We start from the raw sequence: 16,762 nt of genomic DNA, 5'->3' as shown, positions 1-16,762 counted from the left end.
TATCAGATACTATGTGTATGGCATAAATTGGTAGCAACTGCTTACCTCAGGCATAATAGCTCATGTATTATGTGACAGAATTCACTTAGAGGTGACTGATAGAAGCAGCGCCATGGCCATTAATGGAAGGATCTCCCTGCAGCCTTCATTCAGCTCTGTCAGGTCACCATGGGTTTACAAGGAAGACCTGCAACAGAGCATCAGTAGATAAGCCAGAGAACAAATGCCTGCTATGACACTAAGTGCTATTGCTCATGATGCAATTCAGCACTGTTTTTTATGATACTCCCATTCTTCCTTTTGCTGCCAAGCTTAACAAGCTTTTTTTTTTTTTTTCTCAAGCTGTTTAGGTTAAGAATCCAGGTGCAGTAGCAGAACAGCTATTTCCACCCTGGAGATCACACAATATGCACCACTTACATTCCCAGGTGTACTTAAAGAATTAACAAACCAAAGCAAAGCAGTTTGATTTTTTTAAATATAGATCAATGAATTTGATAAATGCATTAATTTTTCAAAACCCTTAGGCTATTCCTTACCAAGGTGTCCTTATGCTGAACTGTTTTGTGTATTGAAGTTTGCTCCACGTTTTACAGCTTTGGAGTTTAAATCCATAAAATATTGATCCTAAAAAAGGATTCATCGAGGTGAATCCCTAACTCTGCGTATAGCTGGCTTGCAAACGATATTGTTAATAACCATTGTTTGTGCTAATGACAGCAACGCTTCATTACACCATAATTTATCTAGAGTAGATGAGATATTTATGACCATTCCAGGCTTTTTGATGGAAAACGCTGTTGTTTCCAACACTGCTGCGTCTTTGGTTGGGGTCGTGGCAGAGCTTTCAGGGCAGCGTGGTTATTTTACACGCTCGCTGATGTACGATGAGATGCAGCTATAAATTTGTGAAGGCTTGCACAGGTTAGCGCCTGGTGAGCACCGGCACAGCTACTGCAGCCATTACAGCTGTAAGTAATTTGGATAGAGCACTTGATGCACAAACCTCCTGATCCGATCCTTTCCAGGACTCCAGTGGCCCTGTGGAGCTCGGCAGCGGAGCGTGGCAACCGCCGGGCCATGCCCGGGCTCACGGCGACGGCCTTCGCCGGCAGCCCCGCCTGCCGCCAGCCCCTGAGGACGCCGGCCGGCCCGCGCCGCGGCCTGGCCCCCGCGCCGCGGCCTGGCCCCCGCACCGGGGGTCTTCCTCCACTTGCGTGCGGGGCGAGCGGCTGCTGGGCGCACGGGGCCACCCGCCGGGCCAGCACCGCGTCCCAGGCCTCCCGCGGAGGCGGCCGAGGGGACAGTCCCCCCTGAGGGGAGGCGGGGGAGCGGCGGACCCCGCCGCCATCGCGCCGCGGAGCGCGACCCCCGCGCTACCTCAGCTCGCCGCTCCCCCGGACTACATTTCCCAGCGTGCCGCGCGGCGGGCACGGCGCGGGCAGTGTGCGGGGCGTGGCCAGCTGCCTGCGCGGTGACGTAACCCGGGGGCGCGGCCTGCGTGAGCGTGAAGCGGGCAGAGGAGAAGGACGTAGGGGGGCGGCGGGGCGAGCGCGCGGGAGCGTGGCGGGGGGGCCGTCCCGGTGAGAGCGGGGCCGCGTGCGCTGCCGCCCCACCGCGCGCGGGGCGCCGGGCACGAGAGCGAGGCCGGGCCGGGGGCACGAGGCTGAGGAGGGGCCGGCGCTTGGCTGCCGGCGCGCGCGCGGGGGGCGGCGGGACCGGCCGTGCCGCCGAGTTGAGGCGGCGGCGGCGGGGGCCGGCCCGGAGCTCAGCGGGGCCGGCCGGGAGCTCAGCGGCGCCCGCCGCGCTGCCGCCCTCCATGGGGCCGGGGGCGGCCGGCTCGCCCTGCCCCGCCGCCGCGATGAAGTGACAGCGGGCGGGGAACGGCGGCGGCGCCCCTTGCGGGTTGCGAGGCGAAGGGCTGCTGCCGGCCCGGGGCGGGCGGCGGGGGGTCCGGTGAGTGAGGCGGCGGCGGGGGCCGCCGGGGCTCGCCCCCTGCGCGCCCCGCCTCCCCCCGCCGCCGCCCGCCGGCCTGCGCGGGGGTCTCGGCGCGGCGCGGGGAGGGGAGGGGGAAGGCGCCGGGCCGGAGCGGGCGACGGCGGCGGAGGGGAGCGGCCGCGCCATGAACTACCAGCAGCAGCTGGCCAACTCGGCAGCCATCCGGGCCGAGATCCAGCGCTTCGAGTCGGTGCACCCCAACATCTACTCCATCTACGAGCTGCTGGAGCGGGTGGAGGAGCCGGTGCTGCAGAACCAGATCCGCGAGCATGTCATCGCCATCGAAGGTGAGCCGGCGGCTCCGTCGCGGCGGGGAGGGGGGCAGGCGGCAGGGGTCGCGCCCCGCTCCCCCCCCCCCCCACCCCGCAAGCCCGGGGCACTGGCGGGCCGGCTGGGAGCCGCTGCCTGCGCCCTCCTGGCCGCCTTCCCTTCCTCCCCCCCCCGCGGCAGGCTTTTTTGGGGGGTGGCGGGGTGTCTCGGCCTGGTCCCCCCAGTTCCTGGTCCCCCACACCGCCCAGGGTGGCCCCGCGGTGCGGGTTTCCTTGCAGCCCGGCGAGAGGTGGATCTGGCCGGGGCGAGGGGCACTCGGCGCTGCGGGAGAAGTTGTTTTGCCGCTCGCCCGCTGCTGAGGTGCGGGCGGAGCAGCGGCCGTGCTAGGACCGGGTGGAGGTGGGAAGGATGATGCTCGCTTTGCCTGCAGAAGGGTTGGGGAAAATGAGATTTTTCTTCGGTGTTCCGTGCAGTTTCTGATGGCGGCATTTAAAGTCCGGGTTCCGGTTTGGTGGTGTTAAGTGGGTAAACAAGATGTACAACTGGATGACGGAGCGGTAGTCCGTTTATGCAGCAGTGTAAAAACAGGTTTGAAGGCAAGATGGAGATAACAGGCTCCTAAGCTTAGATTTATATGCATCTATCCCCGAAGGAGCACTGCAGAGACTCTTGAACTGCTTGGGATGTGCAAAATAAGAAAAAATTGTCAGTATTGGGACGTCTGCAGATATTTTTCGTAACTGTCACTGGGCTTAAAAAAGAGAAAACTATATTGGCCAAGAACGTGTATTTCGAGAAAAAAATTTTGAGTTATTTTGCGTGATAACTTACTCAGCTTTGCGTTGCGTGCTTTTGCAATTGAAATAGTCTGCCGCTATTTTGGAAGGGGTTCAGCCTAGCAGGGTATGATGTACAGCGGCTGAAATAGAGAGCTGTTTAAAACCGTCTTGTTTTCTTGGCTTATCTTGTCCTTAAATTATATGTAATAAAAAAGTCCTGCTGGAAAAGCTGCTGTTGAGATTGTTACTTGAAAGACTGCATTATTCGCCTGACTCTTAAGCGGTGCAGCTTGAACAGACGGGCACAATGTTTCACGCCGTTAACATTTTAGGGGGGAGGGGGCAACCCCCCCTCTTTAGTGTCTTGTATAGCGAGTCAATGAGACTGGCAGTGCCTGTCACTTATTGAAGAACATAGTCCCCAGCTACATCTCTGCATCCGACCGAGTACGTGGTAGAGTTTTGTGCGTATTCTCTGTTGTATTTGTGACTTTATTGAAATTACGTCGTGTGGTTGTTGGCTTCTCGGAGTCTGGGTTGTCCCCTCCTGGGAGTCCTTCCCCTTTGCGCTCCTCTTTCGCTGAAGGGATGGAAACTTCTCTGATGTGGGAAGGGTACGGCTCAGGCACCACTCTTCCTCTCTCAGTGCTGCTGGTGCTTGGATTTCTGCGGGATAGCTGATGCCTTCAGCAGAATGTTGTTTTTCTTTTAAAATCATTATTAATATGTGGTATAATACGTTTCTTGAATAAGATGCTCGGGACATAGTGATGCAGCCAAGATTGTGTTGGAGTGGGAGGATGATGCGAAGCACTGTATGTCATTATCTTCCTAGCATGTGACTGATGTTAGTCTTTTCAGGTATTAATGATTTGCGTTACCGAACTGTAGCTCAGTTCATTTGTCAATCACAAAGACTTTAAAACCAAAATAACAGCCTGCAAATGTGTTTCAAAAGCAGAGCCGATGAGTAAAATTTTCACAGACAGTTTGCTGTCTAACTTACATTGGGCACTGAGTCATGAAACCAGTAGATCTGATTCATGGGAAAGATTTATCTAGAAAAAGTCTATATTTTAAGTCTTTTCTGTTCTGAGGGCTCTTCAACTAACTCTTAAGTATTAAAAATTGCATATATTTAAAAAAACAACTCCTCACTCCTTTAGATGACAACTCCACCAGGTTGTATTTTTGGTAAACCTCCTTTATCTGACTATTTCTCACTCATCCCAGCTTTTTAAACCGATGCGGTAATGCCATATTGCATGTAGGAAGAACTTAGAAATAGTCATTTGTTTTGTGGCTGTTGCAGTCCAATTTTGCTGCAAAGAGTGGAGTGTTGCAGTGGTACTCCCCAAATCACAAGACCTTTTGAGCTCAAGGTACTTGCCTTTTTCACTGACAGCAAGAAATCATGGTGTGATCGGCATGTGGCTGGCACGAGAAAATATTAAGTAACTTCTTGCTGAAATAGTTCCTTCCAGTAGAAGGAGAACCGTATCCTTTAAAGAAAAGAATATAGTCTCATTAATTCAGGCTGCTTTAAACCGTAACTCCAACCAATATGTGCTCCTTGAACAGCTCAAATAATACTTTCCTGCTCAAGAGAGGTTTGACAGATCTGGAGGAGAACATAGGTGGAATCCAAAGCAATTTGAGACATATTTCAGTGAGGTAAAGACGCTATTACTTATTCTCAGAATTCTCTTTTCAGTATGGAGTGGCACTGTCTTCCCAGCACTTTGTATTTTATTGGCAGTATAAACTCTTCCGTTTTAGGCTTTGGCTTCTATTATAGGAGTGTCTGGACACACTCGCTGGACCAATGATTGTTGAAATAACGTGGAATTAAAACTGGCCTTTCAGCAGCAGCAATTCTTTATATTCAGCTACACGAGCTGTATCTAATCCTAAGAGAGCAAGTACTAAATGTTCCTAAACTGGGTCCTAAATTGACACGTCAATACTTTTTGCACAGATTTCTTTCCTTGTATTATTCAAAGTTAGATGTGATACTGGGTCAGGCAGTTGTGTGATATTAGTTAATTAGTTTTTCGTCATTGGATAAAGATGCTAAAAATTAGTTACTTTGAGGTTCTTGCATTTCACAGAGTTGCAAAGTCAACAGTTCAAAAGCATATGCTTCCATTCCATTTTCTTTGTGTGAAATTCACACTAAGTAGCCAGACAATTTTGGATGCTGTCATGTAGGCTGTTAACTGTTGTAAAAACTGTCTGCACATGTTCTGTAGTTGACGAGCTTAGTTCTACCAGTAGATGCATTGGTACTTGATCAGTACTAAATAGTTCTTACATCAAGTATGTTGTGTGCTTAGAAATGGAGAGAAGAAAACATGGATTGACTTCAACAGTCTTTAAATTTCTGGAAACCTCTTGGGGTTTCAAGGTATGATGGTCTTAAGGTGCGTGTATAGATATGTAAGGGCAGGTAGTAGCTGAATATGTCAGTTCCAGCCTCTACCACCCAGACTGAGACTAGCATTACATAGTTATAAAACTTTAAGAATGATGCAAAACCAAGGAAAGACGGTGAAAAACTTAACTTCTAATCCTTCATGAAAGGGTTTTAAAACAATTTAACAACGTCAGTATCGTCTTGGCTAATAGTCTATAAAAACACTTTTGCTAATGTACTTATTACTAACAGATGCTGATGCAGCAAGTGTTCTGAAATACTTTGCTATCCTTTTATGCAGCGGCAAGCCCATCAAAGCGGATTCAGCTTCACTGTGGGGTTCGAGCAGATTTTCCTAACTGGGAAATATCTTGAATCCTCTACTAGTAAAACAAAGCCTTAATGATGAGGCTTAAGATAGTGGCTTCAGTGTGCCTTGTGAGTAATTTGAAGATGTTCCCTGTAGTCTGTGCGTGTTTTTTTTATTTCCCCTCTCTAAGTGATTAGGAGATCTGACTTTATTTATTTTTTTTATGCAAGGGGAAGTTGTTGCTTTAATTCTTACGGATGCCATACCAGACATTATTCAGTTATGAATTGCTGTGTTCCAGCGCATTTTGCGATTTCGATTGTAATTTTTCTGTTTAAAAAAAAAAAGTTGAAAAGTGTGTTGTGAATGCTAGTTTGAATTTTGAAATTATGATTATTAAGTATTTCATGGGACTTCAGAAATAATCTAAGTCTTAGAGGAAAATATGAGATCTGTACATTTGGAAATTACTTGTTCAGGGCAAAGATCCTGACGCACTGGGGGGTGGGTGGGAGAAAATGGTAGAAGGTATAAACCTTGCTTTATTATTTTTTTTTTTCCAGTCACTTCTTTTAAAAGTACTTTTTCTTGAAAATAAAGTAATTTAGGGTGGAGCTAAAACCCTTGAAGTACCTATGCATTAGAGGCATCTGTCATTAGCTGATGTGGGATTCCATGTTGGTGGTATTACCTGTTGTGGCCGCTCGTTTCTTGGAGCTCTCTAACTTTGCATCTCCTTAAATGCTTTTTATCAAGTATGTTGGGGGGGCAATGCTATTGTGGGGCTACCTTATAGAAGAGGGTATACTCAATTTTGGTGTTAAGGTGACAATAGTATTTTAATGCTTCTGTTGCTACTGAAATCTGAGATAAATGAGTTGAAAAATGAACGTACTGTAAAAGCATTGTTGTCTCTTGTGAAATACAAGACTACAGCTGGTTTTCCTGCTTCACATATCTGTTCTCTCCTACCTGATGGCAGAAAAATGGCAGGCACATCAATGATCAGCCTTCTTTGGCTTCCTATTATGGAAGGAGTGTCATTATTAGCTGAAAATGTGGGACTTTTCTTTAACTTGCCAGCTTAGTGATAAGGTGAGGGTGAATCGCTGCTGTATAGTAGTCTCTTCTTAATAATGTGAGCCTTCCTGCAGGTGTACAAATAGCTCATGACAAGGAGCAAAAGCTGATTGTTCTACAAGACTTGGCAAAGAATTAGATCAAGCTGCAACTTGGAGACGATGATAGTCACTCTGAAAACTGTTTGAATACCTTTTACTCCTTTTACTTCGCTATTAGTAACTTGGTCACTCTTTTTACTTAGCTATTTTGCTGAAACAGACTTGGGAGATCCAGCATATGGTGATCTCCATGCAAGCAAATAATTAAGTCAGGCTCTTGGGGAGAGGAGTTTGGGTTTATGTTGTGTTATTTAAATAAAGCAAAAGAATGATGGTATAGTTCAGCTATTTACGCATAAATGAACAAAGCTGAAAAACCCAAGTATTCCATAAGACAATTGCATCTTGAAGCCTTAATAGCACTTGCCCTATTCAAGCTCTTGTTATTGTTGTGCCTTTTTGAACTGTGGATCAAACTATATGATTTGCAGTGATAAAACGGGTTCTGCAAATGTACCAAGATACGATTAAAATCTGTTTGCTTGGAAGCTAAAGGGTTTAAAAGTGGGTTTGGAGGCTGGTTATATCATCTCAGCTTGTAAACCAAAGCTCCTTTTTGCTCGTTTTACTTTTCAGGTCTGCAAAGTAAACAATTTAAGATGTTGTAGTTTTACTGACGGAGGGAGTCTTGAGTCTTGGGCTGAATTTTACACTGAGGGTAACTTTTTGAGATGGTGCCTGGGGAACAGTTTCACAACATAGCCGTCTTGTTTCAGGTTTGTGGGAGAGAGGGCAGCAATAGAGCATGCTGGGAATGTGCTTTTTTGTTCTTGTTCTGGGGGATTAAATTAATGTGATTCAGTCAGAGGTAGGGAATCTGAACACACTATATCTAGCGCATTGGTGCAGCTAGGCAAATTCTGAGCTTGCATAGACACACCGAGCATTGACTTGGGCAATGATCGTTGCCTGTAAGAGCCAGTGCAATGTGTTTGGAATAAGTCTCTCAATGCCTTTTTCTGCGGGTTGTGCACGTGCAACTTTGTACTGAGTTATGTGTTAACCTAGCTCAAAGGTAGCGTTTCCCTGCTGTGATTCTGTCTTGCTGTCTGTAGACCTTCAGTTGCGGACAAATTGATGAAACGCCGTACATATTTTGTACTTTTGGTGGCTAGTATCAAAATGGAAAAACATTTCTTTTTAATGTGGAAGGTAATAGACTTCAGCATATGAGTAACCAAGAAAATTCAAATGCTTGTCCTTAACTTTACTTGCATGGTAAACGAAAAGTTAGGTTTGACAGTTGTGTCTTAAGTTACTGGAATGTCTTATTCCTAGTCGAAGTGACTGTGCTGTCTGGTTTTAAGTTATGTGCTTTGTTGCTATTCTTAGCAAAAGCTGCGTGATTAAATATCAGATGTGTTTGAGTGAGTGCATAAAAGTTACACATTGAGAGGAAAGCCTTAAACCATTAACTTTTGAGGATAACTTTTTCCCTGAGGCAAAGAAGGAGACATGCTGTGGATATGTTGCTGGAACAAATGTGTTGTGAGGCTTTAGGTTTTTCAGGGACTGTGCCAGGCTTTTCCCACCGTTTGCTTTGGGGGATTAGTTTAAAGCAGCATGCAATAATGCTGAAACAAGAGCTCATGCTGCTGTATATACAGGTCGCTGTTTTTATTTCTATTTAAATTGGCAAAGGAGTCTTACTCCCTAAGAAGAGGGGGCACTCAGCAATGTAGCAGGCTGGACATTTGATTCTCTTTGGCTGATCTCAGGCACTTGGGAAAAGGAAACACACCTTGGACCATTGCTTGCTGTGTTTATGTTCTGCATTGTACTTTGCTAAGGCCAAAACGGCAAATGCAGTCTCCTAGAGGTGACATAGATGTTCAAGCTAAGTGTCTTCACAATATTTTTTTTCTAATAAGGATATTTTCCGGCACTTGAGGTATTGATAGTCTTAGTCCTAACTTTAACACCTGAAGGAGGTGGTTTGAATCTTGGATCACGTGGTGAAAACTGATGTGGGAATATGATGTATGTCATTAATTGCAAATATTAAGGGATGCGCTTGCAAACATACTGTAGTCTGACAGTTATAAGTGAAATTAAATCCCCCACTTTTTTTTGGAGAATGATGGATGTTGGCAATAGTGCCAGGTAGATGAAGAACTTCTCCCCAGATCTCAGGAATACTTTGTTCTCCACTGCATCACAGCTGGGAATTGGTTTTGTCCTTACCAATAAGCAAGGTAAATGGCAGCGTTGGTATTTTTGGCAGATCTTTGAAGAAAAGGTAATATAAGCTCCAAAAATCTTAGTAGGTGAAATGGAGAGCTTAGTTGCATCTCAACTGTGTGACCGTCTGTGCTGACAGTGCGTTCCAGACATCCGTTTCTGCAATTGTTCGTTTTTACATTAAGGGTATTCTTTCTGACCTTCATACACATAGCTTTATCATTTGTGGAAAAAATCTAAAATGATTACATAGTAATGTACAGTGGATAAAGTTCCCCTAGTCTGAGAGAGAAAGTATTGTATTAAATATTTTTGATAATCCCAACCTCTGTGGGAATAAGAGATTTGTCTTCTGTAATATTAGTTATTGTCCTTGACTGCCTTCAAGCACTGTTTGTACTTCATGTCACCCGTACTGAGGGAGAGCTGTGGCTAAACTTCTTTTGTGTTCTCGCTTGTCCTCGTACCATGAAATAATTGAGCAGAGACAGTGCCAGATGTGGACAAGTTGTGAGATGCTGCTAATTTTTTATTTAAAGACTTCTGGGAATTCTGTGCCATCAGGAATTAAACACAATTTCGTGGATGCCATCTCCATATGGAGAGAGATGTGTGCATGGAGCCCCATGGCAAGGGCGAGCGGGTGTCCCACAGGGGCCACTGCCGGGCATGAGCCGGAAGAACAGAGGGTGAAAGGCGAAGATCCCAATAGCGGGGTTTGGAGCAGGAGGCTCAGACCAGTTTGGTTTGGGGACGATGTGGGGAGGCTTCCCCGCCAAGGCTGAGAACACTGGTGTGATGAGTTGTGCCTGTTCCTGTGCAGGAAAGCAGCTTGGCCTGGGTGCCTGGGTCCTTCCCCCCATGCCTGGCCTTGGTGCGGTGTGTTTTGGGGGCTGTTTTATTTTTTTGTGTGGGTTGTTTTTATTTAAATGTAAATTCCTCCTCAGCACTGGTGAGGCCACACTTGGAATACTCTGTCCAGTTCTGGGCTCCCCAGGACAAGAGACATGGGCATGCTGGAGAGAGTCCAACGAAGAGAGTCAAAATGAAAGAGCGAGCTTATCTCTTGCGCTAGTTATCGGGCATTTCACTTAGTTGTTCGTCATATTATACTTAACACTTTACTAGCAATGTTCACGTTCATACCTTTTGGGGTTTTAAGTGGTTGGTATTGCACCTTGTTACTGTCCTAGAAAGCTTAGCATTTAAATGCACTGAGAAGCTACAGTTCAGCTGCAGTCATAAACTCTCCAGCCTGGGGGTACAGGGCAGTGAATAGCTTTTTGAGTGATAAGGTTAAACTTTTAAAAGGATTTTATAAATCAGGAACACTTCAATTCTCTTCTGTCTATATGGAATGACTTCTCAACTACTTCTTAGTCTTCTGGACAGAGTTTTTGATCCAAAGTTGTTTGCGGTTAATTTGTACTTCTGTTTTAATTGTGATAAGGCTATAAATGCTGCATGAGTCCTGTGACTAATGTTAGAAATACGGTAACAGTGCCGTCACACTTAGACATTTGGGCTACCGGGGATCTATGACTTCTTAGAAAATTTTGTTTTACACTTCTAATTCCAAGGTGGAAACAGAGGGGTTGTCAGGTTCCCTTGTTGGTAGCGAGTCCATTGTGGGCTGCTGGCAATTCCAAAGCCCTCTGGAAGTATTTAATGTCTTTTTTTCTTTAAAGTGGATGGAAGCAGGTGTGTTACTTAATCAGTATGTGCACATTCAACCTCATTAATGCCATTTCAGGATTCTGACTAATACCATATTCGGAGCCTGTATAATGGTACAATGAAAGGGTGTTAAGATGGCAGTGCATTTCTAACCCAGTGAATGACTTGTTTTTTCATTTTTCTTTTCCTGTTGTTTAAGTAAGCTTCAGTTAACCACTTAAGGAAGCAAGTACTAAAAATATAGGGTTGTTATGTATGAGAGGTCTAATTTCAGTGTCTTGTTTAGTAGCTTTATTTGTTTACATAGTTGGATAATGAATGTAAACCTAATGATTAGACAGCTGTTTTGTTGGGTAATTTCCCCTTCTTTACTTAAGAAAAATACAGGCAAGCAAAGTGACTCTTAAGAATACTGGAATTGAATCTATAGCTTTAGCTGTATTGCTCTGTATTTGTATTATTTACGAGAAGCTTCAGATGCAAATTTTTCATCTTTTTTTGTTGTTTTTGCATCACTTTGAAGGGAGTGAGGGACTGATAATAGCCTAGACCAAATCAATGCTCAACACAATTTATCTTGAAACCTGTAGGAGAATCCACTTTGACTTGAACTTGGTAGTGCTTTCATTTTCTATTAAACTAAAGCTGCAGCTGAAGTTCTTCCTGATATTAAATTTTTATTTATTAGCTTATACCACTATATCTATACTTTGCAACTCGATTTTTCAGTAAGATAACCAGAAGGAGGGCACAGCAAGATAGTCACTGTTGCAGGATTTTGTAGCGTCCTGTAACTTACTCTTGCTACTTCGTTAAACAAATACAGTAGTGTGTGAATGTGCGATTTCCATTATCTCACTGCTTCAACTTCCCATGCTCAGGGGAGCAGCCAGGAAGCCTGTCTTTTAGGTATCACAGCAACTGTGTTCTCTAGAGGAAATACGCTAAAAGCATGGCACTCTGGGTGCCCAGGCAGTGTCATTTACATGTATACCACTTAATTCGCAAATGCTTGTGTATCGGAGTTAACTAGTTGTGAACTAAAAGTAAGGCTTTTTGCATCATTTGGTCAGTAACCCAAGACAGATGTCTCGGGACCTTAAATAAGGAGGTGGCTGGCGCATGAATTTGTATGAACATGGAAAGCGAGTGTAGCAGGAAGACATACTAGGTGTTAGACTTCAGCTGCCTATCTGAATACACTTGCTTTGCATGTTTGTATTTCTTATGCAACGTTTCATTATTGAAAGACAACTTGTACACAGAATAGTAGTTTGTAGGGTAACCGTGGCATGGTACTGGACAGCAGGTGTCATTTCCCACTAATGACATGTGGAAGTAGTTGCATTTGAGTGTAGCATCACCTGTGCTCCCATGGGAGTCTGATACAAACGAACCCAGGGATCTTAGGGTACTGAAATGGCCGTCTAGCACAGGAATAACAGCATCAATACGCTTCTGTATCTGCACTGTCAGAGCCTGTTCCTCTCCATGGAGTTGGGGTTAGGTGGAGTGCAAGCCTTGAGGCCTGGAATAGTTAGCAGGAATCTCCGATCAAAACCTCTGGGCTGGGATAATAAAGTTCATGAACACACAGTTGTGACACACTAATGCAGTGAAGAGAAGCAGAAAGCCAACTATAGCAGTAGGCACCTACCTCATTTCTTGTCGTGAACGTGGCCTCCTAAATTACCTGTATTGCTTTCAAAATGCTAAGCTGACTGTGCACGATACGAAAGGTCTCTTGAAAACTAAGCCTTTAGTAATGTTGAAATAGTATGGAGGAGTAATTGAGCTGACATTGGATTCTTACATTTGAATATTGTTGTCTCTTCTTCTGTAAACCTAATGTAAAGGTATGAGTTAGGCTTTAGTGACTAACTGCTTCATGATATGTAAAAAATAACTGATGCTTCTGTCGTGGTGTACTGTTATGGTCGTCGTACTGCTCACGATCACCTATAGACTCGGTAGACATTTATGTTCAGGGAAAGGTGGCATGCTCTTGGAAGAATGTGACAAATTTGGCCTGATAAGAAATAGGCAAAAGTCAGAGATAGGAGCTGTGTGTGATCACAAAATTGGCATACAGCTTCATACCTGCTCTTCTAGCTACTGTTGGGGGCACGTTATAAAACAGGTATCAGGTTCTTGAGAGAAAGATGGGCTATATATCTCTTATTTGGGTAACTTCAGTGTTTAGCACTAAAACTGGAATGATAGCTTGGAGAATCTTAATGGATATGGGCATTTGATAGCAAGAATTCTGATAAAGCAGTTACAAATAATTTGTTATTAATTGCACCATCTCTGTTTCTGGCTAGAAGGTGCTACTGGTTGTATTGCCAAGGGTCCAAGTGTCAACTGTCAAAACGAATAAATAATGACAGTGAAGGAAAATAACCTTCCTTTGCTTTCACGAACATAAAATCAATGATGTAGTAGAGTTTAAAAATGCTTTTATAGTAAAGCTTTGTTAGTATTTTCAATACACCCTAAAGTCTTCATAGGACTATTTTCTGTTTTGGTACCGTGAATAAAGCTGAGTAGTAGTTTTCCTTCAAAATACATTGCTCCTAGAAAATTTGTTCTAGATTGCTGTTCAAGCTTGGGGTTGAAAGACTTCTGTGGGTCTCTGGGCAAGCTTCTGACCCCTCTGCACAGGATGGTGACAGTGATGGCTAGCTGCTTGGCACTGTATGAAATTGTGACAGTTAACAATGCTACTGGTATGCTCTGAATATGAAGAAAACTCATAGCTGCAGCCTTAGCGCATGTGGGACTGTCCTATGTCACTTAGACATGGCAATTCTCTTACTCGAACGTGAATCTGTAGGTTCACCCTTGGAGTTGAGTAAACGAAAGCAGGAAGGAATAGAAACAAGCTGTGGAAATCTATTCCCATACCCTGTGGCAACTCGTCTATTTAGTCCCATTTCATTACTTTTCTCATGCAAAATAAGATTCTAATTTCAACCTGCATTAATTAAGCTTCAAAAATACTTCACTGCTATGAGGTTGCGGCATTTAAGAACATCTAGAAGTATAACAATACATTAGTTTACAGATGGAAGGATCTTGCTATTGACTTATCTTGAAAAATTAAACTTGAGTAGGGTGGGGCTGACCAAAAGGGCACAACATTCTTGAGGCAAAAGATGCGCTGGATACGTAGGTGCATAACCTTTGAGAGGGAAGTAAGTGATGGGTGTTAATCAGCTGGGTAACAATGCTAGCCAGGTTAGATGCACAAATATTTACAGCGGACATCTGCCTTGACAACTGCTTAATGCATTTTAAGGCTAGTATTTTAGCTGAAGTCAGGAGGCCTACATGACTTATAAAAAGACAGTACTTTTCCAGCAATGTTTTGCTTACTGGAACATCTTGCTTCCTGCATAATAGAGTGAATTGAGTTAGAGGGTTGCTGGTTTGATTTATGATGCTAACTGATGTGGTAGTTGATGTGAACTGCATGTACTAATTGCTCACTTGCTGATCCTCTCTAAATTATCTGACAAAAGCTTTTAAAATGGAGCATTACATGTTTTTTTAAAACTGGTCAGTGTACAAACATAAACAACTGGGGACTCCTGTTTTGCTTGTAAGTGCTTCATCTAAGTACTGGTCCATTCTAGTCGCTGTAATGTTTCAGGGGAACGCCACTGGCTTTAATGTAGTCTTAGTGTTGGTCTTCATGGTGTTTAAACAACCTCTAGAAAATACTTTTCCAGAAAATTCCAAAATATACTTTTTTTTTTTCTTCAACTGGGTCATTACCATTATCTGTATGGTGAAGGCGGAATATGTATGATACTTGACTGTGCAGTTTTAGGTAAGGAAAGACATGATGTGCCATTTGAATTTGTGTTGATGCATACAAGCCAGTCAGTGCAGCAGAAACTGCAGTGGGTAAAACATAAGAAAAAAAAAGTGGATAATTCATGCAGTGGTATTGAGATAAGAGTACATTGACTGTCTCTGATTCTGGTAAAGGAACTGTGCATTAAGTATTTTACTTACTGGGCAAACCCATCAACTCTAATATAAGCTGGAAAGCTTTTGTATTTCTGGGCTGATGAGGGCACCTTAATGTTAGATTATGGAATGCAGTAGTCTAAAGAGAGTACTTTTACCTTCACTTAAAGAAGGAAGGACCTGTTTGAGGAGAGGTGAGTGATAGCTGATTCTTCAGTTGTGAGAGTTGTACAGGCTGCTGTCTGTGTGGGAGGGGTAGCTGGCAGACTCTCTCCTGTAACTGCAGGTCTGTCAGTTAATGTGTATTATGATGAAATCAAAATATCTTCAGATGGGTGTTTGACAAAATATACGTTAATCTACCTTGAACTTCATATTCCAAGGTGATTTAGACACTTTAATGAATAGGAAGTTTTCTAATTTGAGACTTGCTGTGGGAGCAAGCCAGTAAGCACTGAAAGGAGAGTACAGACAGCTGAAAGAAATTAGTCAATTTGGAGGGAAAAAATGCATTTAAATACTGTTGTTTGACTGTAACTTGAATGTAGATTGTCAACAGCAAGAGGCAAAATACCTCAGTGACCCAAAAAGTATAAGTATGTGCCTAAAGGGATTACTTGATGTTAGGTGATGACATGCTATTAAAATTAAAACTCAAATATATATTCCTTGATTTGCTAACTAGGCCAGTCCAGTAGCTTTTAAAAAGAACTCCAGTAGATAAATGAGAAGAATCAATTTTGCCAGAATTTGCAAAGAGCAAGGTAGCCTACTGGTGTTGTTTCAGATTTTTTTTTTGTAATTAGTATGTAAATAAGGTAGCTTGCTTAGGCTGAGCCAGCTACCTGCTAGAAACTTGATACAAACACCATCTTCTTGGAAGAAAGTGACACCAAAGCGAGCCATTGTAGAAGTTGCCTGGTAGTCCTTAATTTCAGTGAAAGGTGCTATTGGAGGAACCTCTGTTACATTTCTCCTGGATTATCTGATGTTCTGCAGCTGTTCTTGTAGAGCTTTCATAATATTTTTCTACTCGGCAGATAGGAATATTACTTACTAGGTAGGTAGTGATATTTGATAAAAGCTGTCCAGTGATGACACATTAGGTAAATCAAATACTGATAAATAGATCCAATTATAAATGGGATTAGATAATTTTTAAAACAAGATCAGTGAAGCTGTAATAAAAAAAGCAACCTGCTACAAACAGGTATGAACACAGCTGTATAAATCTGTGTTCTTCCAGACTTGTATATTTTTATTTAGTTATATTTAATAATACTCAGTAGGTGGCTCAGATGCTATTGTACTTGCTGTGATAAATCAGAGGTACTCAATCTAGTTTACGCCACAAGTTCCTTTAAAAGATTTGGAGATGGGTTAAAAAAAAAAGCAGCAGCACTAATTGTGTGACTGTTGCCATGCGTTAGAGAAAGCATTGCCTTTGAAAAGCTGCTTCTTTCCTATTGTCTACACGTTGGTTGTAAATGTGACTTTGTGTGCGTATGAATATTGGAGCTGGCACGCAACTCTTTAGCTTGGATGCAAATGTTAGAGCTAATGCAGAGGTCTCGGTGCAGATTGTGGGAATCGCTGAGCGGCTGTGTACAGGAGGGCTAGTCCGTGTTGATGTTGCATGCTGTCAGTGTTGCTAACACCTAAGCTAACCAGACTGAAGCTGGCTCCAATATATAGAGAAAGTACTGTAGTTTTAAATGTGATGAATTTTGAGATGTGTTTTCCTGCAAATTCTGGAAGAGTTTTGTTTTTAAAAACAGTAACATGAATACGAACTGTGTCTATTCCCTCAGTATCAGTCTCTTGTTTGCCTCTTAACTTAAGTCAATAAAAAGGCTGTTCATAGTTAGGTGTGTCAGCAGAGAGAGAGGATATTTATTGACCTCATGGGAATGTATTCCCCAGACAGTGATTAAGATACAGGTTTCACTGGGGATAGTGTATGGACAAAGCT

The 16,762-nt window shown here is 43.7% G+C and overlaps 1 protein-coding gene across 2 annotated transcripts in view; it reads left to right on the top strand.

The window, feature by feature from the left end:
* The first annotated feature begins 1,525 nt into the window (after positions 1-1,525).
* Positions 1,526-16,762, top strand: part of AGAP1 (ArfGAP with GTPase domain, ankyrin repeat and PH domain 1) — a 385,812-nt gene continuing 370,575 nt past the window's right edge. For both annotated transcript variants that reach the window (XM_072874082.1, XM_072874081.1), the window contains exon 1: positions 1,526-2,285. In XM_072874082.1, the coding sequence (XP_072730183.1) occupies positions 2,123-2,285 (163 nt within the window). In that variant the 5' untranslated portion in view covers positions 1,526-2,122. The remainder of the gene's footprint in view (positions 2,286-16,762) is intronic.

Source organism: Ciconia boyciana, chromosome 10 (assembly GCF_034638445.1).
Source record: "Ciconia boyciana chromosome 10, ASM3463844v1, whole genome shotgun sequence".
Taxonomy (NCBI): domain Eukaryota; kingdom Metazoa; phylum Chordata; class Aves; order Ciconiiformes; family Ciconiidae; genus Ciconia; species Ciconia boyciana.
This window is presented reverse-complemented; position numbering and strand designations above follow the sequence as displayed.